At 39.0% G+C, this 24776-nt stretch overlaps 1 protein-coding gene across 2 annotated transcripts in view; it reads right to left on the reverse strand.

Moving 5' to 3' along the window:
- The window catches only part of kif26ba (kinesin family member 26Ba), a 122635-nt gene that overhangs the window by 5973 nt on the left and 91886 nt on the right, over positions 1-24776 (reverse strand). Inside the window, exons 6-14 of one of the 2 annotated variants that reach the window (XM_065253599.2) lie at positions 18903-19115; positions 18615-18708; positions 11659-11921; positions 10841-11024; positions 8935-9094; positions 6618-6780; positions 3124-6508; positions 824-1026; positions 582-732 (exon numbers count right to left, since the gene is read on the reverse strand). In XM_065253599.2, coding sequence (XP_065109671.1) covers positions 582-732; positions 824-1026; positions 3124-6508; positions 6618-6780; positions 8935-9094; positions 10841-11024; positions 11659-11921; positions 18615-18708; positions 18903-19115 — 4816 coding nt within the window. Of the gene's footprint in view, positions 1-581; positions 733-823; positions 1027-3123; positions 6509-6608; positions 6781-8934; positions 9095-10840; positions 11025-11658; positions 11922-18614; positions 18709-18902; positions 19116-24776 lie in introns of both variants that reach the window. The other variant, XM_065253594.2, reaches the window with a different exon arrangement.

Genomic DNA, 24776 nt, shown 5'->3' on the forward strand with positions numbered 1-24776 from the left:
TTGCTGCGTCACGTGAACCATGTGTATTACGTGTTTTGTCAAAATAAGTGCCTGCTGCACGTGTCAAAACCGTTTATGATAAAAGAGACGCTCACGTTCACATAATACACACAAGACACTCCCTTAACAGTAAACTCTGATTACACATGAGATTATATGAGTATCTGGCAAACGCGAGCGTCTCTTTTATCATAAACCCTTTAGACGCGTCTACAGCAGACACTTATTTTGACAAGAAATGTGATGTACATACACGCACTCAACACGCCGAACACATATTTTGAAATTACGAACCACACACATGACGGCTACATACATGTTGTGACGAACTTCGCATCATGCGCCCTCGAAAAAAGAAGTCACCGGCCGCCACTGATATACATGGGTATGTTTGCATTAGGAATGACAGTGAATTAATTAAAATTCTCAAGGTTAATTATTCAAACCCTGGTTGTCGCACTAAACTACTGTATGCAAAAGTACCGCAACTGTTTAGTAAAAACACTCCTCTCTGACTTTATAATATTTGAATATGACTAGCATCTCTAAGACTTTGATGTCCGGCTAAATTGAAATCTTACATTCAGTGGTCCATTTCTCCGGCTCCAGCATCAGATGTTGTTTGGTCTGTTCCAGCTCTTTCTTCAACCAGTCATATTTAGCCCTCACCTCCGAGATCCTCTGCTGTCGGTGCTCCAGGATTTTCAGTTTGGCACTGAAGTACAGGACTTCCTGAGGGGGCAGCAGTAAAACGTGAGACATCTATCTAAAAGACAGTCAGGGGAACTGCTGTAAAAATCACACAACTGCTCACTTCTCTTACTTTATTGCCTGCGGTACGTCTTCTCTGTAGACGCTCAACATCATCAATCTCATAAACCTTGATCTCGAACGGTTCGGTCAGGCCTCTCTGCGCAGGCCGGAGGGGCCCGTCCACCCAGCGGACCCCTGGACTGATGACAGGCTTTCTCACGGGGGACGAGGTGTCCAAGGTCAGGTTAGGAATAAGCCGTCGTCTTTGGGTTCCTACAGATGAAATTATGTAATAAAAAATGTCATCACCAGTAAAAACAGGATCTTAAAGATGCACCTCATCCTAAAAAATTGCACATCACGTTTGATCATAAAGTCGTTTAAAAGCATGATTTCAGAGATCCAGCGACGACCACAATGGTAACTAATTTTCAATAAAATAACACTTACACTAACAAACTAACTAAACTAACAAGGTTGTTTTTGTTATCACGAATAAATGCAGAAGCTAACATGAACTAACAATGAATAATATAGTAGTTGCAATATAAATATTGCATTGTTATTTCATGTTAGCATTAACAGTATTATTCACCATTAAGAGTCCAGCATATCCAACCAGTTTACAAAAACAAAATCAACATTAGGGGAAAAAGTTGATCCACCTTTTGCATAGAAATTGACAACTCGAGGTCTACCAGTGTGTTATGTGATATGGAACCAAAGATAATATGAAAACAACTCCGAAAAGGTCAAATTTCCAGTTGTATCTTATTCACCATGTCAATAATTTGTGCACTACAGACAGATATCTGAGTTCAGAAAAACGTTAATGATGGCAGTTGATGTAAATTATGGTTTCAAACGGTGGTTATGCTCTCATATCATGCTCCCTTTCCAAAGCCTTTTTTTTTCAAATGTCGTTTTGACATCAAGATTAGTATACTGCTTTCGTTGCGGTTCAACGTGTACTGGTCTAGCTTTTGTTTCTGTTGTTCCTGAGGTAGGGTTTAAATGATCACAGTTAAAGCAGCATGCAAAAGTTTGCGGTGCTGAGAAATAGGGCGAAATTCTTTGCCTGGGGACACGGTAGTGCAGGTTTGTTTTCAGGATTTATTCTCCATTAAATATTGAAAGACCACCCACAGCTAAGTTTGGCAACTGTTATTAGAAATAGGCCGGTATCATAACAGATCCTTCCAGCAAGTATGAGGGAGTAGAACTTGATAAAGTTCTGTTTGGAATGAGACCTAAACATTTGCAGTACAACAAATACCATAGAGTACAGAATATTAAGGAGTACATTCATGTTTTAAGGGCATATTTTATTGTTAAAATTAAAGGGACACTCCACTTTTTTGAAAATAGGCTCATTTTCCAGCTCCCCTAGAGTTAAACATTTGATTTTTACTATTTTGGAATCCATTCAGCTGATCTGCAGGTCTGGCGGTACCACTTTTAGCATAGCTTAGCATAATCAATTGAATCTGATTAGACCATTAGCATCATGCTCAAAAATAACCAAAGAGTTTCGATATTTTTCCTAGTTAAAACTTGACTCTTCTGTAATTACATTGTGTACTAAGACCGACGGAAAGTGATATTACGCACTGCCCAAAAATAGTCCCCTTTGTTACTTTCAATAGCAGGGGACTATTTTCAGGTGCTGCGTAATATCATTACGCCTGGTGCAGCCATGTTACAGCAGCAAAGTCCTTGATTATTACGCCAGAATGAGAGTATGGTTCCTACTCATATCGGCCTAAAAAATCACAACTTTAATTTTACGTTGGTCTTAGTAAACGATGTAACTACAGAAGAGTCAAATTTGAAATAGGAAAAATATTGAAAATCTTTGGGGGTTTTTTTGCGCGATGCTAATGGTCCAGTCAGATTTTATGGATTATGCTAAGCTATGCTAAAAGTGGTAGCGCCAGACCTGGAGATCAGCTGAATGGATTCCAAAACTGTAAAAATCAAATGTTTAACTCTAGGGGAGCTGGAAAATTAGCATATTTTCAATAAAAATGGAGTGTCCCTTTAAATTGTTAGTAGGGGCAGTCGTGACCTAGCGTTTAGAGAGTCGGGCTTGTAACCCGAGTGTTGCTGTTTTGATTCTCATGGTATTTTCAAGATATTTTGATAAATGCCATTAACCACACAGTTGAAAGTACTTATTGACTTCCAAAGTAGGAAAATCAAATACTATCTCAATGGGTGCTTTCCTTTTTTTATTTATCAAAATATCTTCTTTTGTATAAAGAAACTCATAAGGGTGAGTAAATAATGACAGAATTTTAATTTTGGGATAAATTATCCCATTCCAAGTATGGATTACCAAACATTGGCCTTTACGTTAAAAAACCTTACCGGTATTACTTCTTTTCTTTGAATTCTTTAGGCTCCTGCGTCCACTGATGGAACTGCTGTTTTCACTCATTGAGTCCTGAGCAGATGATGTGCTTCCTGTTGCCTCACTGTCACGTATCATACTCTCGTAGCCACTGCTGCCACCACTGTGATAAAACAAGGCAGTCTTTCCCATGGCTGGAGGAAGCTCTCCACTCAGCACACTGCTGTTGTCACTGGCGTGCCCACTACTGCAACGGTGAGGCCTTCTAGGGGCTGTAATCTTACTGTATGGAGAAGGCAAAGTATGAACCACTGGCCTTTCGTCCCCTTGCACTGCTGCTCCTTTGTCTTCGGTATCAGAAGTCCCTCGTCCTTGGGAGGCACGTGAGATGGCACTACCTTGTAGCAGCTCTGAGATTCTTCCATTCACTGCCCTTAATGGTAGCTTAGATGCTAACCCTGTCCCCCTACTACGACTTAGGGACTGTGTTGACCAAGAATTTTGGTTCTGGTTCTTACCGTTGGGTGGCAAACTCGAGCTTCTGTTTACGGACTGTGGAAGTGACTTTGTGGAGAAACTAAGGGTCTTAGTGCTAGATGTAGATAAGCTTCGAGCTTTGGGACTGGCCATGAGGAGTTTGCTAACAGCAGAAATTTTGGATTGACTTGCTTTGGGTGACTGCAGTACATTGTTGTTGCCATTTGGTCCATTGGTGGGTGATGAGATTAAGCCACGGCTGATGCTCCTACCTGTCCTTGGCATTGTGCTGTCTTTTGTGACTCCTCCTTTAGAGACTAGAGACGTCAAACTCTCAGCCCTCTCCAGAGAAAAACAGTCATAATGTGCCCCATGGGACCTCCCTAAAGAATTGGTTCTGGTTGCTAACTGTTCAAGTTTGGCACTAAAGAGTCTACTGCTCTCTACATTTGGTCCTTTATATTTACCACCCAGTTCTTCAGGTGTGCTGCCAAGTACATGAGTGTTTCCTTGGTTATGCTGGGGACTTGCTCTATTCTTCTGGTCAAGACTAGATTTCCTTACAGGTGGCAATGGGGGGATTCCTTTCTGACGGGTAAAGAAACCCTGCCTCCCTGCTGAACATCTTCTTTCTAGTGTGGCCCTGGGACTGCAGGGTGTGGAGGTAGTAACTCCAAGGCTTTTGTACTCTCCACTTGTGTAACGGTATGTAGGGTCTTCCAGATCATCATGCTTATTCAAACGATGCCACGCACGAGGGAGACTACCTGTCCTGAGGATGTCTGCAGAATACACTTGAGTTATGCTTTCAGATGCATTAAAGATCATCTCGCAGCCATCCACCACTCGATTCATGGAATCAGGCAAATATACTGCTTCACTATTGTGCTTGTCGGTTAGGCATTTTCTTTTTACAGATTCAAATGTTCTTTTCTCTATCTTTGCCTCAAGTGTCATCTCCGTAGCGTTGGTTTCTTCACCACCCTCCCTTTTCAACCAAGGGTCATCAAAAGTAAGCTCACTTGATATAGGAATAGGTGAGGATTTGGGGTCAATCACTGAAGAGCTCTTGGCTTGCAAGTCTTGCACAACCATAGGCTTAACCGCAGCACAAGGTTGAGTTGTAAAGGTGGTTTTAAAAGGAACATAACTGCTTGAAGCTGTAGCTAAGGATGTATTGTCTAGTTTGTGTTTAGTAGGTGTGCTTTTATCATTCACTTTGTCGGTTTTATTGAAATCGTTCTCAGTTTCTGAGTTATTTTGCCCATTTGATTCGAGGAGACCTTCCAGGTCAACTTCCTCTTGAATTTTCAATAGCCTGTCTTCAGCTAGTGCTTCACCTTGTCCAAAGCACTGCTGGGCAACAAAACTATCACCATCACTTCCATCATTCATTTCACTCAGCCAAGAGCTGATCGAAGAGCGACGGCTAGCCTGCACTTCACCTTCGACCCTGTTGAGAGGCAGGAATTTGGCAATGTTGACTTCTGAAATGGTAGCACTGGTAATGCAGGGAGCAGAGTTGTAATGTTCTAGGTCTTCACTTATGCTGCCAATGATACTAACAGGTCTTGAACCCGATGCTAGGGCCTGTACTGAACAGTCACTGTTAAAACTAATAATACTGGTAGGTCGTCCGTTTTCCATTAGCCCACTAATTGTCAGCTTTTCCACCATGGTAAATACCAACTCATCTTCTCCATTTGGCTCCAAAGGCTGTTGTAATGTAACTGTGGCTGTGTTGTTCTTCAAATCTTTTTTGTCCAAAGGGAGCTGGGGAACATCATCATACAACGTCTCAGCCGATCCGATGCTATTACAGGATGAAGATCTTCTTAGGACCTGAGGACTCATACCCACTGGAGAAGTTCTAGACTCAGGATTAAGCAAAGACTCCATGGATGACTTTCTAGAATCTTTATAAAGATTTTGGGAGGAGTGAGGGGGTGTGCCAGGCATTACTCCTTTCTGGGTGTACACTTTGCAGCGTTGAGAGGGAGACGACGGTGGTTTGTATTCTGAGGTTTTAGTAAGACTGGCAATGCCTAACCTTGGGGAGCCCATAGGACGAGTCTTACCCTCACTACTGCTCCCACCACTGATGGATTCTTTGCTGTCGTGTAGGCTGGAGCTCTTGGCCCTCTGAAGAGGAGTGAGTTGTCCAACCCCACAGCTACCTATTACACTTCTGCTGGTGGAGAGTCCACAACCGCCTGTTGAACATTGTGCCAAGCTTTCAATAATTGATTGAGCAATCTCTGCTTCTTCAACCGCCTCACGGATTTCCTCCAGTTGCTGGTCATTAGAGATTCTTTTTGGAGAACTGGATTGCTGGGTTCCCTTGACAACTTGACCGGGCTCAAGTTTGGCAACTCTGTTGGCAGGGGCTTCTTCAAATGGGAATTCTGTAACCTCTTCACGTCCATCGATGCATTCAAGCCTTTCCTGTAGCTCTGCAAAAGTGTTGCACTTAAGACAGTCTTTCTCCTTTTTACCTGATTCAGGACCCTCTTCCAGCACAGGTGGAAGCGGCTGTGGATGAATGTTCTGAATTGGCTGTACAGCCTGTGAGACTTGAGCAATCAGGGCTACAGCCTGTTGTTGAGATGGTTGCGATGCCAAAAGAGCTGTACTGTTATCTGTTATATTTTTATGCAGAGATGGGATGATAGGAACAAACTCTGGGGGACCTTCGTTGTCTGTTAACTCTTTGTCTGAGAGGGCTGACCCATTTGGACCCACATAGATAACTGTGTCACAAGATTGCTCGCTGCTAGAATAGTCTTCAGGGTCACTGGAGAGGTGTAGCAGAGGCATCTCTGAATCAACAACATTTCGGGAATGGATGGTTCTTAACTGGGTTGGCCGACGCATTCTTCCTTCTTCGCATGAGCTCTCTCCACCAGAGGAACTGGATGTGTATTGCTACAAAATAAAAGTAGCATAAATTAATTAATTATTATATAATGCATACTTTATTGTCTAAGACTTTCTAAAAAAATTAAAGAAAATGAAGGGGTCATACCATGCTTACTTTAGCTTTCTTTTTCTTTAGCCTAAGAACACGAGAGGCGATCTGAAGGGTGGAGAGAGTCTCAGAGAAGTTGTAAGGAGATGAAGAGATGTGAGCTATCATTGTGGTGCGACAATTCATGTTGCCCAGCGACTCTCGTAACAGCATGGTTAGCTTACTATCTCTGTCGATAAAAAGGATAAAAACATTAATGAACTGTTTATTATGTTACGAAATTAATTAAAGTGAAGACACATGAATTTTAATATGAGTCAGCCCCTACAAAACAATCTTACATTTCTACCCTTTCACTTTAATGGCCTCGTTTCACTGAATCTTCTAATTTAGCTGTTATTTATAATTGAATTAAGATTAAAGATTCCAAATTACAAAAACAGTCACACTAGAGAGAGAAAGAGAGGGAGAGGGAGAGAGGAACACTTTCTGTCTGCCTTCCCCATGGCAACTATTTGAGGTGACATATAAAGATGTTTTTTAGAGATGAGTCAGCTATCATTTTCTAATTTTCTTTTACAGACATCACTCAAAACCTGTGCACCGCAATGTACGTGTGCAGCTGTTCATCCAATTCTTCTTCCGTGCATTTTGCTGAAAAATTGTCGTGCCATTTAACAGATTCTGCCAACAAAGTGGTATTTCCGGATTGCCTGAAGCCGGGATTAGATGGATTTGAAGCAAAATTATTTAATAAATGAATAATACATGCCGGCAAGGTGGCGTTTACTGGTTTTTGCACCTGAGTTCTTCACATATAAGCCTGATTATTAAAGATATGTCTTTATGTATATTTATCAATTTGCAAAAAATATTAACGCATGATGAATTCAGATTTGTGTGTAGGGTGCATTCCTTTACACACACCCCAAAGAAAATGTATTAACACTTTCTCTGCCACTGACGAGTTAACTCGTCAATTTAAAGAAAATGCTTCCCTGCCAATGACGAGTATTTCCTGCAATCCACAATACCGCTATTATTCACCAGGTGGCGCAACTTATACAACCCGGAAGCAACACTTCACGTGAAAGAGTAAGAACCCTGTGTATGTTTTGAGGATTTCTTCACAAAAATGAAATTATGTCAGCTTTTTGCTAAAAAATTGGTGTTTTTGAAGAAACCTACCCATATTTGAGAGGTGACAAGAAGAAAACAAATAAAAGTAGGATGAATTTTTTTTTTAAGCAGATGGTCTATTCTTTCATTTAACATATTGTATGTTTAGATATTTAAATAATTCTGAAAGGCATTAAACTTTTGTGAAAATCATGAAAAATGCTGGTGCTGGCTGCAACTTAAAAAAAGCTGGCAGGGATAGAGTTAAACAATCTCAAACGTAGAATTTAAATTAAACATATTAAAATATACAACGTAGTGCTGTTGCTTGGAAGCTATATTTTTCTTAGGTTTGGTTACACAAAATTTATGATAAATTAGGAAAATTTCAAAAAACAGGCCCCGAGTTTGGGAACCACTGTGACCATTGCATTCGTGTGCAAACTGAATAATTAATTTAAAAATCTGACACCATCAGAGAGGTTAAATCCTCCAATTAAAGAAATAAAAAGCAGCTCCAGTATTATATAGCTCTAATTAAATCACCGTGCAAAATTGGTGACTTTTGTACATTTATATTCATTTACGATACATGCATATTAATTCAACTTATCTGGTACAAATGCTGCGTTTCTCTGAAAAGCTCCGAACTCTAATTAAATCTCAGCTCTCCAGAGCGCTTGCGATTCCAGGCTTAAACCCCACGATGCTTTGCAATGTAAATTCGGCGTGATTAAATTAGGGAGCCACGGCATAAAAAACCCCACGTGCCTCAAGGGAGCTCAACGGAAACAGTGCAAATAAAAAGGCGTCTAGAAGTTGCCTGTTTAACCCAAATTAACATGTTGCTTAAAGAAACAAAGTAGCAGTTGCAGTGAAATGGTCTGTGTTAAGGACATTAGATGAACCTCAGTGAATGTGAAACGGTTTCTGTCTCTGTATATGTGGCTGCTTGGCTGAAACTAATTCGCTTACAGTAGCTTCTACCCCTGAGGAGAAGTAAAGGTTAGAATCTCTCTATAGACTCGATGTTGCGTTAGAAGCCACTAATAATTGTTCACGTCAAGGGCTAGAAAATGTCAGTTTGTATGTATTATTCACAAAGATTTTGCATGTAGAGCATTGAATTTTTTATGAGTGTAGCTCCTGGTGAATTACTAAGCCCATATCACTAAAAAGCAATGCTTGTGGGTAAACTTGCACCATATTCTTGAGTGAAATAAGTGTATATGAACAATAGTAGCCCAATAAACAAAAGCTTTACTTGTATGGGATGTGTTTGCTGCCATTGACTAAAGCCAGTATGACGTTCCCCAGTGCAGAGAGAGAGAGACACAGTCCTGTAGTGCTGTCTCGAGTCTTGCTCAAAACCTTCACACAACTTCCCAAATCAATGAGATGCAATCGGCTCCGGCCTCCTGACACTAAACGAAAGAGATACATAGTTAGGACTACTGTTTGTGTATACCTTAATTGACAAGAAACAACGTTTATGGGTTACAATGAAAGTCATGGTAACTAAGTCATGGAAACATTTGGGGTGGATTGCATGTCTGTCATCACACTTGCATCGCCGTGCACAGTTTGGAGTTAATTCAAGTTACCCTGATACCCAGACTAGCACATCTGGTTTTACTTTTTATTCCCAGAACTTAGATAAAGAGCTCACTCGTGCCAAAGAGATAAGAAAAATTAGCAATGTTCTCCAGAAATAGCACAAATTAGCACAACGTCACTTAAGATCAGATCGCATGCGTCACATTAGCAATGGCACTTTTTTTGGCAGTTATCACACTTTGTCTAAGATTATCAAGGACAGAGTATTTATAACCCAGACTGGCAAAAACGTGACTGAAAAGTACGTCACTGTGAGCCGCAGAAAATGAATGAGGTAAACAGGTTTGATAGACACCCTTAATGAGGTGGCCGTAATGAGGGAGGATGGAAAGTAATACAGATTCAAATTTATGATGATAATGAGACCGAAGTGCCAACAAGTCAATTAAAGTTGACTTGACAATTATCAGCCCTGCAAAAAAGAGAACCTGGACCAGAATGAATTTCAGTGCCATTGGTCAACCTGGACAACCAAAACTGGACCATTCAGATCTTCATAACTTTATTCAAGTTATACATTTTTATAGTATGATCTTTCCCTGGAAATTGAACCAGTGACTTTTACGCTGGATGATGCTTGCTAAACGTTTGTCAGAAGAATCCATATTCCTGTAGGACAGGGGTGTCCAAACTCAGTCCTGGGGGGCCGGTGTCCTGCAGAGTTTAGCTCCAACTTGCACATTTAGCACACCTACCTGGAAGTTTCTAGTATGGCCCTGTCCCAAATGGCACACTCCAGACTTATGGACTTACTCAATGTCCACACTTTGATGACATCATGTAGTGCAGACTTTAGGGACCCTTGACGCGAGTCCAAGAGGGTGCACCAGACTCGTATTTTGGGACAGGCTCGAGGTCACGCCAGAATTAGGGAGAGAAGTTGCCCATCAGTGTGAACTCCTCCCTCTTGTCGTCTGATTGGTCTGATTGCTCTTTTGCAAGGACTTCTGCATTGGTAAAGTGCGCGAAGCCTGCTGCAATGCGGGCTTTGCCGAAGACTGCATCAAGTGTGCAAAGGGGGCGCTGATGAGCACACTTCTGGGCTTAAAAATGACAGATGGGACACCCTACGGACTCGTAGACTAAGCAAGCACGCGCAATTTTAGGCCACTAGACCGAAAGTCCACATGAAGTGCGCCATTTGGGACAGGGCCTTTGTGTAGTAAGACCTTAATTAGCTACGTCAGGTGTGTTTGGTTGGAGCTAAACTCTGCAGGACCGGCCCTCCAGAACCGAGCTTGGGCACCCTTGCTGTAGCTCATGAGTTGACCAGTTTGAAAACAGTGGAAAAGTGGTTGTGGGGTTGACTCTTTGGAAACAGACATACACAAAAAAATTTCAGCCTTAACAAAGTCAACTTGGATAAAGTGTAAAATGGGCAGATGTAAATTTAGAAAGTCAGGTGGGACACCAGCATACCACCAACATCCCTTGCTGGTGACAAGCAACAAAAACATACCAGCTATACTGTTATCTACCTTCTTTATCGCCATATCATTTACTGTTTAGTTAAAGTAATAATTATGTTGAACCCATCCAAATGTTTTACTTACTTCCTCCTTTGCCGGTCTTCTCCATTCGATACTGGTAGATGTGAAGCGTAAAGAGCATGTGAGAGTTACGATGCTCCTCTTCATCGCAGTCCGGCTTGCTGCTGTACCGTGCCGCAATAGCAGCATCCAGGAAGAAAGCGGCTTTCTCGGCGGTCGGAGCTCGTAATTCGCTCTGATTCTGCAACTGTATGCAAACACAGATAATGCAAACATCAGTCTGTAGCACAGGTTTGGCTGAAAGCACCATAAAGTAGTTCATGTCTGAATGAAATGCTGGTTATTGGGCTAAAACTATTTTCATGTATCCTCTATGCTATCACGTCTGGAGCCGACTGGCTCTGAAAAGCATGCATTACAATCTACTGATGTGAGGTATCGGTCCAAGAAGAGATTTTAGTGCAGATGTCTGAAGGATTAAAGACACAACGCTTGCCTCTGCCCCACTTAATTCTTTCATCATGTTTTACCATTTTACCCAACAACGTCATCTTTATCGATTTTTGTGCTTGGTTTTCTATGCAGTTAGCTAAGGGTAAGCCTTGAATAAGGAAATCTTATTTTTTTGAAGTGTATTAAAAATGCATAAAACACTATGATAATTATTACATTAAACATCTAATGCTCCTGAAAGGCTTTTATGGCACAAAAGTGACTTTTCATAATAACATACAGCCGGACTTCATCACAGAATAACTCCCAATAGTCTGATCAGTGTTGTATCATCCACAATATTGGGTTCCAACTATCCATAGAAACTTGCACACAGACACATAAATAAACGAAAGAATAAATGCATATGAACTGTTTTGCATTGTTACCTGCATTCCACAGATGGGGTCCTCGCAGAGGTAGACGCCTGGAGACTGGCCGTCCTGCAAACTGCCTGTCGCCACATCAGACAACAAGTCCTTTAGGTTCTCGTCTTTTCCCCAGACCTCAACTGCAGAAACCCGGACTGAAAAGCGTGCGCCTGTCTTTTCCTTGCATTCATTTATCAGTTTGAAGAGCCAGGAGATGGCACAGGGAATGATGCCCAAACTCTGCATGGACTCGTCCTTGCCGATCATAGTGTAGGATTTACCTGCAATAAAGGCTCAAGTTCACGGTGTCCAGTGTTTATGAAAACAGACTGCTAGTACAAAATAAGGACTGTTAAATGAACCTTTTTAGGAGATAATGTATGAAATAAATTTTTTTTACTAATTTAACTTGTAATGTATGTAGTTAATGCACTGTAAAAAAGTTGGTTCAACTTAAAAAAGTACATCCTAATCTCACAAATTTCTGTGGTACAGTATAGTCACGGAATATTTTGCTCATTTATCCGTGTCATTATAACAGATTTCCGCATATCTCTTTGTCTGTACCATGGACTTTCTTTTCCGGGTGAATTTCACATATTGGTTACTTGATTTTTTTCCTATTTTTAAACCATTTTTAAACCATTGTCGCTTGGGTTTGGGGTTAGATTTGGAGTTTGGGTTAGGATTGGTTTATACTATTTTTTTTCTGATTTTTAAACCATTGCCGCCTGGCGTTAGGGTTAGAGTTGGGTTTGGGTTAGGATGTCATTTTATGTAACAGAAAGTCATTCTAACCTGAAACCTAAGCGACAATGGTAAGAAAATAGTAAAAACAATCGAGAAACCAATACGTGAAACTGACAAGTCTGTGGTATGGACACTGAAAAATGCGGAGATCCGTGACAATGACACGGATAAATTAGCAAAATAGTCAGTGACTATACCACCGAAATTTGTGAGATAAGGCTGAAAAGTAAGTTACCTGGTTGCTTCAATTAATTCAACTCTTTCCCTGCCAGTGTTTTTTTAAAGTTGCCAGTCAGTGCCAGTAATTTATAGGATTTTATCAAAAGTTGAATGCCTTCCAGAAAATTTTCTTCTATAAATATATAAACATACAATATATCGAATGAAAGAACAGACCCTCTGCTTTTAAACAAACAAAAACTAAACAGAAAAAAGTTTCATCCTATCTTCATTTGATCTCTTTTTATAACCTCTGAAATATGGGTAGGGTTCTTACAAAATACCAAATTTTGAGCAAAAATAATAATTGCATTTTGTATAGGAATTTTGTTAAGGATAAGATCACTGCAATTATCAAAACATACACAGAGTTTTTACTGTTTTTGAATCAGTGGATGCTTAAGTGTTTTATAAGTTGGGTAAGAACGCCACCTAATGGATAAATAGCCGAAATAAGGATTGGCGTAAACATTTCTTAGGAAAGCATTATTGGCAGGGAAGCATTTTTGTGGAAAGAGTTAAAAATATTAGTTGACACAATATTTTACACAACTTTTTGAGTTAACTAATATTTTTAAGCTGAATTAACTAAAAATTTGAAGGTAACTTTTTTATTTAAGTTAAACCAACAATTTCTTGTGTGTGCGTACGTGCATGTGTGTGTGTTTTATTAACCTAGAAGAAAGCAGTTGCGGCCGGTGACTTCTTTTTTCGAGGGTGCATGATGCGAAGTTCGTGTGTGGTTCGTAATTTCAAAATATGTTTTCAGCGCGTCGAGTGAACCTATGTGCATGTGTCTAGTCAAAATAAGATTCATTCAATTTACTAAATTTTTATAAGGTAAGTGGTTGCAATCAATTTATTTAAGCTACATTTAAACAAAAAAGACGTGTAAAATAAAATAAAATTTAAAACTTTTGTTTACATTTAGCTTACATAAATTGACTGCAACCACTTACCTTAAAAAATTTAAGTAAATTGAATGAATAATTTTTTCAGTGAATATATAGACAAATAATCGTATCGGTCATAAAGCAATTTTTCACAGTATCAGCCGACACTCTAAAACAGCCGAAAGTCATGGCCTATATATTTTGTCAATTAACATGAAAATGCATTGAATTTGTGCTCTGTATCTAGAAAATTAAATGCACACATTAATTGTCATTATATAAAAAACATTTAGAAAATGTAATCTTCAAAATTGAATTAATGCAAGTTAATATAACCACCAAACTATCAACATCAGTATCAACAGAAATCAGTCTGAATAATCGGTATCGGTGGAATTTTTTTGATATTAACGTAACTCTAGTTTTAAATGATTAGCACAAAGAAGTCCTAAAGTAGCACAATCTCTGTCTGGCATAATTTACAAATGCGTCTGGTGGTCCATTTCACACTTTCTAATGTGACGCTTAGCTCTGGCATAAACCTCAACGACAGATGTCATACATATATTAGACCAAACCACATTAAAAAGCACTCAAATTTGGAATAAAAACAATATTAGTATAACTGTGCTTATAAATATGATCAAAAAATGTACTATGCTTTGTCCAGATTTTTATTTCCTGAAAAGCTCTTACAGTAGATGTGACAGTATGCTGACATTTGCCATATGTCTTGCTGTGCTCGAGTAAGCACATAAACCGTGTGGGCAGCTCTGGGCATTAACAGCAGGTTTGACCACAGAACATGGGCGTAGATTTAGGGTGGGACGCTAGGGACATGTCCCTAGCAATATTCAGGGAAGACTGATTTGTCCCTAGCAATAATTTCGACCAAACAATTAATCTGTATTTATATATAACCACTAATGTCCGTCTTATTCTTGTGTTTTATATTTTTTACTTTACTTTTTTAATTATATATTTTTTCAGGAATCATTTAAATGAGATTAAAAATCTTTTGCAATCCCGTTCTGTAAAAATGACGCTCTATGTGGTACACAAACGGTTAACAGCTTTCGTTCTCTGCAATGCCCGCCTCCGTAACTCACATCGCTATTATGATTGGCTTTGCATTTCTTTAGTCCCGCCTCTCTACTCACATTGCTAATATGATTGGATTAGCATTTCTTGAGTCCCGCCGCTTTAAATCACATCACTTTATGGACTTGTCTTTACTCGCTACGTGTGATAGGATGGTTTCACTTTGTACAACGCGCCAAAGTTCACTCAACAAGACGCGCGTGATTATTCGGGCTACAGGTAAGTGAGGAAGAAAGTATTATTATACCCACTGTAACTGTTTCATGCACAAAATACGGAACAAGTTGTGTCACATAATGATTCAAGGACAGTGTTTTCAACAATACACGACAATCCCATGTTAACCTGAGGAGTTGCAAACTTTTGTCAACCTTTTATAAATGGGGTAGCAAGGTTATTTAGGGGGTCCCTAATCCATGAAAGAAAATAACCCCAACATGGTAAAAACAGGAAACAGCATGATATACATACCAACTTCAACATTGGGATTTTTTTGGCAAAATTATATTAAGAATTAAAAATTAATTGCATATTCTTCATTGTTATAAAGTAAATATGGATTCATATATGTTACAATGTGATTTTCTTTTTTTTTTTTGACAAAGACTTAAACAGTTACTGTTTATTAGGCTCTAGGACATAACGAATTGTTATTGTTTATTATAGTACATTAAATTTGGGATGGCACCGGGGGTGACGAGTCAGATGTCACTGAGTAAAGTGCATACTGAGTTGTCTGTTGTTTATGTCAAGTAAACGGTGATAAACAGTTTTTGCAATGCGGCCATTTTATTTATGTCCCCACCAATGCCAGAATCAAACCTACGCCCTTGCCACAGAACCAAAACCAGAACAACAGCCTGTTGACTGGCAGTGTGTGTGTGTGGACTTATTTCTGGACATTGCCGTCCATACAAGGGCATGAAGAAACACCCCCGCTGTTGACATCAAAGAGACCACTAAACAAAGCCATATGTCACGCACACAATCTGGGCAGGTCTAACTTCAAAAGCTGGATCGCAGATGAGATATTCTTATTTTCAATAAGGAAAATCTGTATAAATTTCAGTTATATGGAAGCTGTTGTCAGCAGCTTATATTTATTTTCATGTGATGTCACTGTGCCTGATCAAACCTGCTCTGGTGAAAGGCTCTTTCAGATCAATTAAAGTTGCCGGGCTTTTACTTTTAGGTGGAAACAAGATTGATGCTCTGTAGCAGATGACCAAAGAGAAAAGCGGTAATTCAATCAGTCAGTCTGCATGGAGCGTGGCATGATGGGAAGGCAGAGCTCATGAGATTCAATTACTGCAGCCTCTCTCTTAAAATTTTACACACACAAATCCATTATAGACTTCAACCTGTCCTTCAGTTTTATGGATTCTGACTTATTGCAATAAAGCGTAAATAAGCTCCAGGCTGATCAAGCAATTTTAGGACAGGAGATAAACCTTCCCTTGTGCATACTGGTTGGGCATTTTTATAATCAGAATAAAGCGTATACACACTTACAGCCACCGGGAAAAAACCAAAACAGGATTGGGGTCAGGATGTATTATAAATTAAATAATAATTAATATTTTAAGTTTAAAATACAAATAATTGTAAAAAAGTGGAATAAGAACCAATGAGCAGGGGTTGGTTAGCTGAATTTGGCTTGCCAAAATGTTTGCATTTGATTTCAGACAAAGGGGACACATTTTAAAGGAAAATGCCCATGGTTATAACTCTCATGCCATTAACCGGTCTGCGCCTGGGTTATTACAGCTAGTTAATTAGCTTTGGACTGGTGACCAATGAAATCATTGAATTGTCTTGCAGTGATGTATGAGCCGGTCTTCGGTGTTCGAGTAAAGGTTAATGAAAACAAGGCATCCGAAACATTACATGCTGTCATCAATTTACTGACCACCAACCACAGTGGCATGTCTTCTCTTGTTTTCCAAGCAAATGGCCGGTTAATTTTTACACCAATGTTCCAGAAACAACTACAGACAATCAGGACGAGTTCATCTTGTGGCCAGCTCATGTTATGAAGTTAATTCCATAATTGTTTTTTGGATGTCAGTGGTGCATTTGGGAGGGGGTTATTATGTACTGAGCATAAAATATGTCAGTGAGATAAAAAAACATTACAGTATGAATTAAAGGGACCCTCATGTCATTCCAAACTCATAAGACCTCCGTTCATCTTCGGAACACAGTTTAAGATGTTTTAGATTTAGTCCGGGAGCTTGTTGACCCTTTATTTAAAATCTACGTACGGTATACTGTCCATGTCCAGAAAGGTAATAAAAACATCATCCAAGTAGTCCATGTGACATCAGTGGGACAGTTAGAATGTGTTAAAGCATCGAAAATACATTTTGGTCCAAAAATAACAAAAATTACGACTTTATTCAGCATCATCTTCTGTTGTGAAGCGCATGCGCGAGACTAAAGTCACGTGACTGCAGTGACGCAGATGACGTACAACGCGGCTGACATGTTATCTGGTGCGCCCCAGCTGTTTTTTGTTTTTTTGTGTGTGCTCCCGGGCTCCGTTTACAGTCTGAGGGACACGCACGCTGTAAGTTTGAAAAAAAAAACTTCACAAACATGTCTGAGGATAACACATCGGGCCCTATTTTAACGATCTAAGCGCATTGTCTAAAGCGCACAGCGCTAAATGGGCGTGTCCGAATCCACTTTTGCTAATTTAAGGACGGGAAAAATGGTTTGTGCGCCGAGCGCATGGTCGAAAATGGTTGGTCCTTTTTTTAATGGTGTGTTTTGGGCGTAATGTGCAATAAACCAATGAGAGTCTCAGCTCTCATCCCCTTTAAAAGCTAGTTGCGCTGGCGCTATGTCTAATCCCTATTTAGATGACGGACTTTGTAAACTGAAAAACTAAGCGGAGGAAGAAGATCCCCAGTTTAAGATTAATGTTAAATAATTGTGTTGTTTTTCACTTGTATTGAAATTGTTATTTTTTTATTAAAACCTTTAAAACCTGTTTACTTTTAGTCACAGAAGTAAAAAAGCAGGCTTTTAATTGCTTTAAATGTATGGCTATCCAATATCATCAAAAAATAATTTACAAGTATGTAAGAAAAGGTTTGTTCTCTAAAAATACTTTATTTGTAACAAACAGGAGATAAAGAATTTACAAACGGCTCTCCGCAAGGTTCAGCACTTGGAAAGCGCCAGTTTTTTTTAAGCATTACTTAAAAATGTTTCTCATCTCACCATATCCACAGGTACAGAGTCATCATATACAATAAATCAATGAGGTAACATTTAAAAAAACATTTTAAAACAGATGCATTTGTTTAAAGCAAAGCATTTATTTACTTACCAGGCTAGAGGTGAAGCAGCTCTTTGTGCCTTTTAACGTCTCATAATTAGTCCTCATTTATGTCCAAGACACTCAATTATAATCTTTTACATTCAATCCTTTAATCTTTCATATTTAAAAGCGTTTTTGTGCTGCTGCGCATTCATGTATGTGATAAGCAAACCCGTGTTGTCGTCCCGTTAATAGGCGCATATTACAAATGCGCTCTTTAAATAACAAAAAACATATTGCGCCATTGACTTTAGACTTTAGACCAGGTTTTTGTTGGTCAATGGCGTAGTCTATTTTATTTGCTTCATAATAGCAACGCGCCAACAATGCGCCTGAACACACCTCGTTTTCAGACCAGAACGCCCATGAGCACAAAAATGGGCGCAAATGCATTTGCTATTTAAACAACGTGGCGCTAAACGTGAAAATTATCATTGCGCAGGGTGGAAACTAGCAAAACACACTTGCGTCGCCTATTGCGCTGCATTGCGCCGGGTGTAAGATAGAGCCCATCATCCGCGTCACTGCAGTCAAGTGACTTTAGTCTCGAGCATGCACTTCACAACAGACACAGAAGAGAAGACAATGCTGAATAAAGTCATAATTTTTGTTATTTTTGGACCAAAATGTATTTTTGATGACAAAATAGAGAGAGGCAAAAGTTATGAATTGCAAATACCTACCTAGTTTTGAGTGTCCAAAGCAAAACACACAGCCGTCTGCTCCGTTGACCACAGACTGGATGACCTCAGCCACAGTTCCTGCGCAAACCTCAGCCTGTCAGGAAACACAACAGACATTCAAATGCATGCATAATGGCCACAGCCTCGCACACTATTGCCTTTTATCAGACTGGGATTACTAGGATTGAATGGGATAACAATCAAAGTTGTTTCTAAAGAATTAGCTCACTAAAAGACTGTTGGTCAGCTGTTTACATACTTGGTAAATAAATATTAGCGATCCTTTACCTGAGAGGCATCATGGGAGAAGGCAGCATCAAAGGCGAACATCTTTGGAGGAACCTGGTTGGAGACCCCACGTTTCTGAGTTTGATTTTGCTGAGAGTTGGCCGCTGGGTCCATGATGGTCACTTGCTTCTTACGAGAATCGACCTTCAGGAATGAACTGGATTCGGCAGCGCTGCCGGGCGTTGAAGGACACAGACGTACCATCACTTTCACCTGTGCAGAAACGTGACATCTCAGTAAGCATCGAATCAAAGCAGCATGTGGCAAAGCACCAGAATGAAACAACCTTCTGCCTGAGGGTGAACAAGCTTTATGGATGACAGATTATGTTTGTCTCCTGTTTCCGAAGACTTTTTGTTTTATGTCGTTTTAAATCGTGCCATGACAACTTCTTTTAGTAAGGCACCCCAAACATCCTTTACAAGTTATTTATAAAAGATTCAGTCACTTGCAGAGACAGTGAGAATTAAACTTTAATAATGCTACCAAACACAGTCATGATAAAGGTATACTGAAAGTTTAATTATGAGTACGTTCAAATAAAAAAATATGTGCCATTTGTAGAGATTTCATAGTTTGTAAAGTCTTGTAAAACTAAACTGTGGCCCTAAGTTATAATCACAGTCATGCTGTGAAATGTAATTAAAGAAATGAAAGAATTTAAAGTTTCATTTTAAGATAAGTATGCATTCAAATAACAGATTTCCCAAACCCGCTGACCAAAGTTCCTCCTCTTTGTATCCTCAATGCAAATCAGTTGGCATAATTGATGTAGAAATGTAATCTCAATGCCACGTGCGTTAGCAACTATCTCACAAGAATTTATATGAGTTGGCTAATTTGAGAATATGATTGTTATTAAAAACCCATACTGAAACCCTAACCCCAATGTCACGGGGACAAAAGCAAATCATACAAAATTGTACAAATGTGGTCGTACAAAGTAATACGAATTAGCCCCCTCGTAAAATATGTACGAATTGCCATGAGATTGTTGAAATATAATTCCATAATTTCTATACTGGATTGTCATTTTGATAAAGCATTTTTATAAAATGCTCCTCCAGAGTATTGTTTTTTTTAATGCAGTTGTCTTAGTCTTTTTGAATTGTTCATATTGGGTCATCTTTAAACTATTTTTGTTCAACAACTGTGAAAATGAATGAAAAAATTTTTATTCATCTTCGCACAAAATGCGGCAGTGGAATTGCAGTATTTTTTAAAAATCTTTTTTTTGTTATATAACTGCTTGTTTTAATATTAATATTCACAGCCCACAATTCTCCCTTTAGCCTTTCTTTCATTTAAGAATCAATAGGATACTTACAAGTATAACACAAGGTCATATGTAGATAATAGTCTTTTATGCCGTGGGACAGTAGAGATAATCTTATTATAATTCAAGTGGAGATCAACAAAGTGAAATTGTCAGTCTTTCAATCTGAACTATACAGCTAATGGATTATTGTTAATGGATAGCTGAAAATAGATTTTTATTTTTGTCCTGAAGGTAAATGTGAGTTGTGTTTGAACATGCAGGTGTATGGTGTACTGGCTGGTTGCTCACATTTCTCCTCGACCACCGAAACTGTGTCGGATGAATTATTACAAAGTTTAAATATGAGGGTTAGGTTTAGGTACAGATTTATACAATTGGTAGCAATATGCACCCTTGAGGTACTAATGTGCACCTTGGCTTGAATTGTACACTGTAACAAATTCTTGTTGCACTTAAACCTTTAAGTTTTATCAACATAAATTCATTTCAATTGTAATTAATTTAAACTTTGTTGACTAGTAAGGAGTTGTTATAATTTAATTTGAATTATCTTAAAGGGGACAAATAATGAAAATCTGACTTTTTCTATTTAAGTGCTATAATTGGGTCTCCAGTGCTTTTATCAACCTAGAAAATGTGAAAAAGATCAACCCAGTAACTTAGTTTTGGTAAACCATTCTCTGCAAGCATGTGAAAAAATAGGTCATGGAAATTTGGCTCACCTTGTGATGTCAGACGGAGATAATACCGCCGCTTAACCAAAACATTTTTTTACACAAGACTTTATTTTAAAATGTCTTGTGAAATATCCCCTTTAAGTTATTTCAACTTTAATTTTATAATTTATAGCATAAAAATCCTCCTTACTGATCAAGAAAGTTTAAAGGATTAGTCAATTTTCTTAAAAAAAAAAAAAATCCAGATAATTTACTCACCACCATCTCATCCAAAATATTGATATCTTTCTTTGTTCAGTCGAGAAAAAATTATGTTTTTTGAGGTAAACATTCCAGGATTTTTTTCATTTTAATGGACTTTAATGGACCCCAACATTTAACAGTTTTAATTCAGCTTAAAATTGCAGATTCAAAGGACTCTAAACGATCCCAAATGAGGCATAAGGGTCTTATCTAGCGAAACGATTGTCATTTTTGGCAAGAAAAATAAAAAATATGCAATTTTAAACCACAACTTCTCTTCTTCCTCCGATCGTGTGATGTGCCAGCGCGACCTCACGTAAGACATCATCACGTCAAGAGGTCACGGATGACGTATGCGAAACTACACCCCAGTGTTTACAAGTGTGGAGAAAGAGGACCGTTCCGACCTTGTTGTATGTGGAATGATACAAATTAATGTCTTTGTGTCAGTTTATTGTTTAAAATGGTCCGCAAGTGTGCTTTTCAAATATGTAACACATGACCTTTCGAAATCATTACGCAATTACGTGAGGTCGCGCTGGCACGTCACAGGACCGGAGGAAGATGAGAATTTGTGGTTTAAAAGTGCATATTTTTTATTTTTCTTGCCAAAATGACAATCGTTTCGGTAGATAAGACCCTTATGCCTAGTTTGGGATTGTTTAAAGTCCTTTGAAACTGCAATTTAAACTGCATTAAAACTATTAAGTGAAAAATCCTGGAACGTTTTCCTTAAAAAACATAATTTCTTCTCGACTGAACAAAGAAAGACATCAACATTTTGGATGACATGGTGGTGAGTAACTTATCAGGATTTTTTTTTTTAAGAAAATGGACTAATACTTTAAATTAATTGTAATTTCAAGTTGATTAACTCTTTCACTGCCAGCGTTTTTTTTTTTAAAGTTGCCAGCCAGCGCCAGCGTTTTTCATGATTTTCACCAAAGTTTAATGCCTTCCAGAAAATGTTCTTCTTTAAATATATAAACATACAATATACCAAATGAAAGAACAGACCCTCTGCTTTCAAACAAAAAAAACCCGTTTCATCCTACCTTCAGTAGTTCTTTTGTAATCAGCTTTTGAATATGGGTAGCTTTCTGCAAAAACACCACAATTTGAGCAAAAAGCAGAGATAATTCCATTTTTGTGACGGACTTTTCATAGAGATCCCATTCAGAGCGATCTTTAAAACAGACACGGACATGCAGCCGCTTGCCATAGGGCAATACTTCCGGTTTTAAAAAGTTGCGGAAGGGTGCCACCTGGTGGATAATAGCGGTACTGCGGAAAGACAGAAAATCTCGTCATTGGCGGGGAAGCGTTTTCTCTTAATTGACGAGATATCTCGTCAATGGCGGTGAAAGAGTTAAACTAGTAAGTGCAACAAGGATTTTTTACAGTGTAAGTACAAAGGTGTACTTTTTTAATAGTATCTCCCCAGTGACAGTACCTTTATTTCTGACAGTGTAACCATACAGCAGATTTCTATAAACAGAAAGCTTTAAATTCTTCTGTCTGCCACAGCAATCTTCCAGGTATGTGTTTACGGCGTGTTAAAAATTTCACTGCAGTATTATTTACAGGAATAGCAAAGCGAACAATGGCTACTGCTTTTTACATATTCCACATGAATGATTCATGAGGTGCATTGTTGAGAATGCAACACACACAGCACTACCTGCTGAATATATATGAGCATGTTCAAGACAGCTCAAGACAGATGACCTTTGACAGAATGATGATACATCATTTCATGCATTGTCACCGCCACGACACCCTAATCCACCAGAAATGTGACATGTAATATGTTTGTTGCAATGGTAGCTTTAGATACAGTTTGACTTATCTGTAAAGGTATAGTCTACTTTTGAGGTAAAGCTCATGTTTGAAGCACAGTGATAAGTCATAACATCAAATGGGTTTAGATCGAACCTCTTTCTATTTCCTTTCATTACAAAGAGACTTCTTCTGTGTTCAGTATAACCCTCAGTTGCCAGGGTTTTATTCTAAGTCAATTACCTTGTTTTGCTCCAGCTAGGGTATAAAATTGCATGTTTGGTGATTTGCGTCACAGCGAATGCACGCGTCTGAGTCTCAGATGCAGGGATGAGATCACCACAGGTGGGCTTATTAACCAGCATATGTGGCAGGATGGCGAAGGAGGGGGTCTCACAATGAGCTCTTGTGGGTGAGAGTTTTGGAAATGGAAGCATGACTAATTAAAGGAGATCTTTTTTCTTGTTATTACAGATCTTCAAGAACAATAAAGCGAGTGCCAAGCCCCCATACTTACTAAGTGGTGCTCACACATCTATAATTATTCATCATTACATTATGTTAGAACTGTTTCATGGATCCTGAAATAAGGATTTGGTTTACTAAGCCACACTTAAAGGATGCATTTAATTGATATGCCTGCTAGACCTTTTTTAAACGACCTTTTCTGAGAAATGATTTTAACCTCCTGGTCTATCAGAGGAGCCACATGTTCTTCACATTGGATACAAGTCAGAGAAATCTAATGTGTATAAGGACATTTTGTACAGCAGCATATATGTGGGTTCACACCAGCCGCGTTTGAGGCATCAAATTCGCGTCTACCGCGTCTAGTAGTGTTGTAGTCAAGACAACCTAAACCGAGACCAAGTCATGACCAAGACAAAGACAGGCCAAGACCGAGACAAGACCAAGACTTTAAAGGGTCGAGACCAAGTCAAGGCCAAGACCAGTGCGAGTCACTGCATTAAAACACTTATAATAAAATGTGGAATATTAGGCACTTCTTGTCTGTGTGTGTGCGTGCGTGTGTTTGTGTGTGTGTGTGTGTGTGCCATCAGAGAAGTTGATAAAATAATCAAAGGCATTGCAGATTTGTGGGAATTTATCTTTGTCTATAAGCAAAAAAAGTGAACAAACACTGAAGAGCTAAAATCAACTTAACCTTTACTCTGAACTGTCTTTCCATGGCTTGCCATCCACTTAACACAATGCAAGTGTTTTTAGTAATAAAAGTTAGAAAAATTTTCATTGGGAGAAACTTAAACAATGCTTAAACAATGCCGAAATCATATGCCAAACCTGAATAAACTGCATAAAATTAATGATAAAAAATAAATTTGTGATGTGCCATCAGTTGTGGTCTTGACCGGTCTTGAAATAAAATTCTGAGTCCTCTTTGTCTGAGACCGAGATCGAGTAAAAATGCGGTCGATTCCAAGACGAGACCAAGACCTTTAAAAGACCAAGACCTTTAAAAAGACTCTGTTCGCTTCGAGAACTACAACACTAGCGTCTAGTTTGCTTGAATATTTTGAATTTACTCACTTCATTTGCGTGTGAAAGCCGCGCATGAAATTCTAGTCATCAAGACATTCACGCAGAAATTCGCGTCATGGGAGGGGCTTCTGCGACTCCGCTCGCTTCCTGTAATCACATCACTACTAGAGCAAGCTCCTGATTGGTTAACACGGCGCGTTTTTCCGCCAAAGTTAAAATTTTTCAACACACGCGTTTCTCGTGGCAACGCCCAATTCGCAGAATCACGTCTACCGCGCCATGCTAAACGCCTCATTCGCGCCACGAGAGCTCCAGACGCGTGTCAACGCGTCTTCACATTGACTTAATATTGAAATCACTCGCGCTTGACGCCTCTGCAGCGGCTGATGTGAACGC

This window comes from Paramisgurnus dabryanus, chromosome 17, assembly GCF_030506205.2.
Source record: "Paramisgurnus dabryanus chromosome 17, PD_genome_1.1, whole genome shotgun sequence".
Taxonomy (NCBI): Eukaryota; Metazoa; Chordata; class Actinopteri; order Cypriniformes; family Cobitidae; genus Paramisgurnus; species Paramisgurnus dabryanus.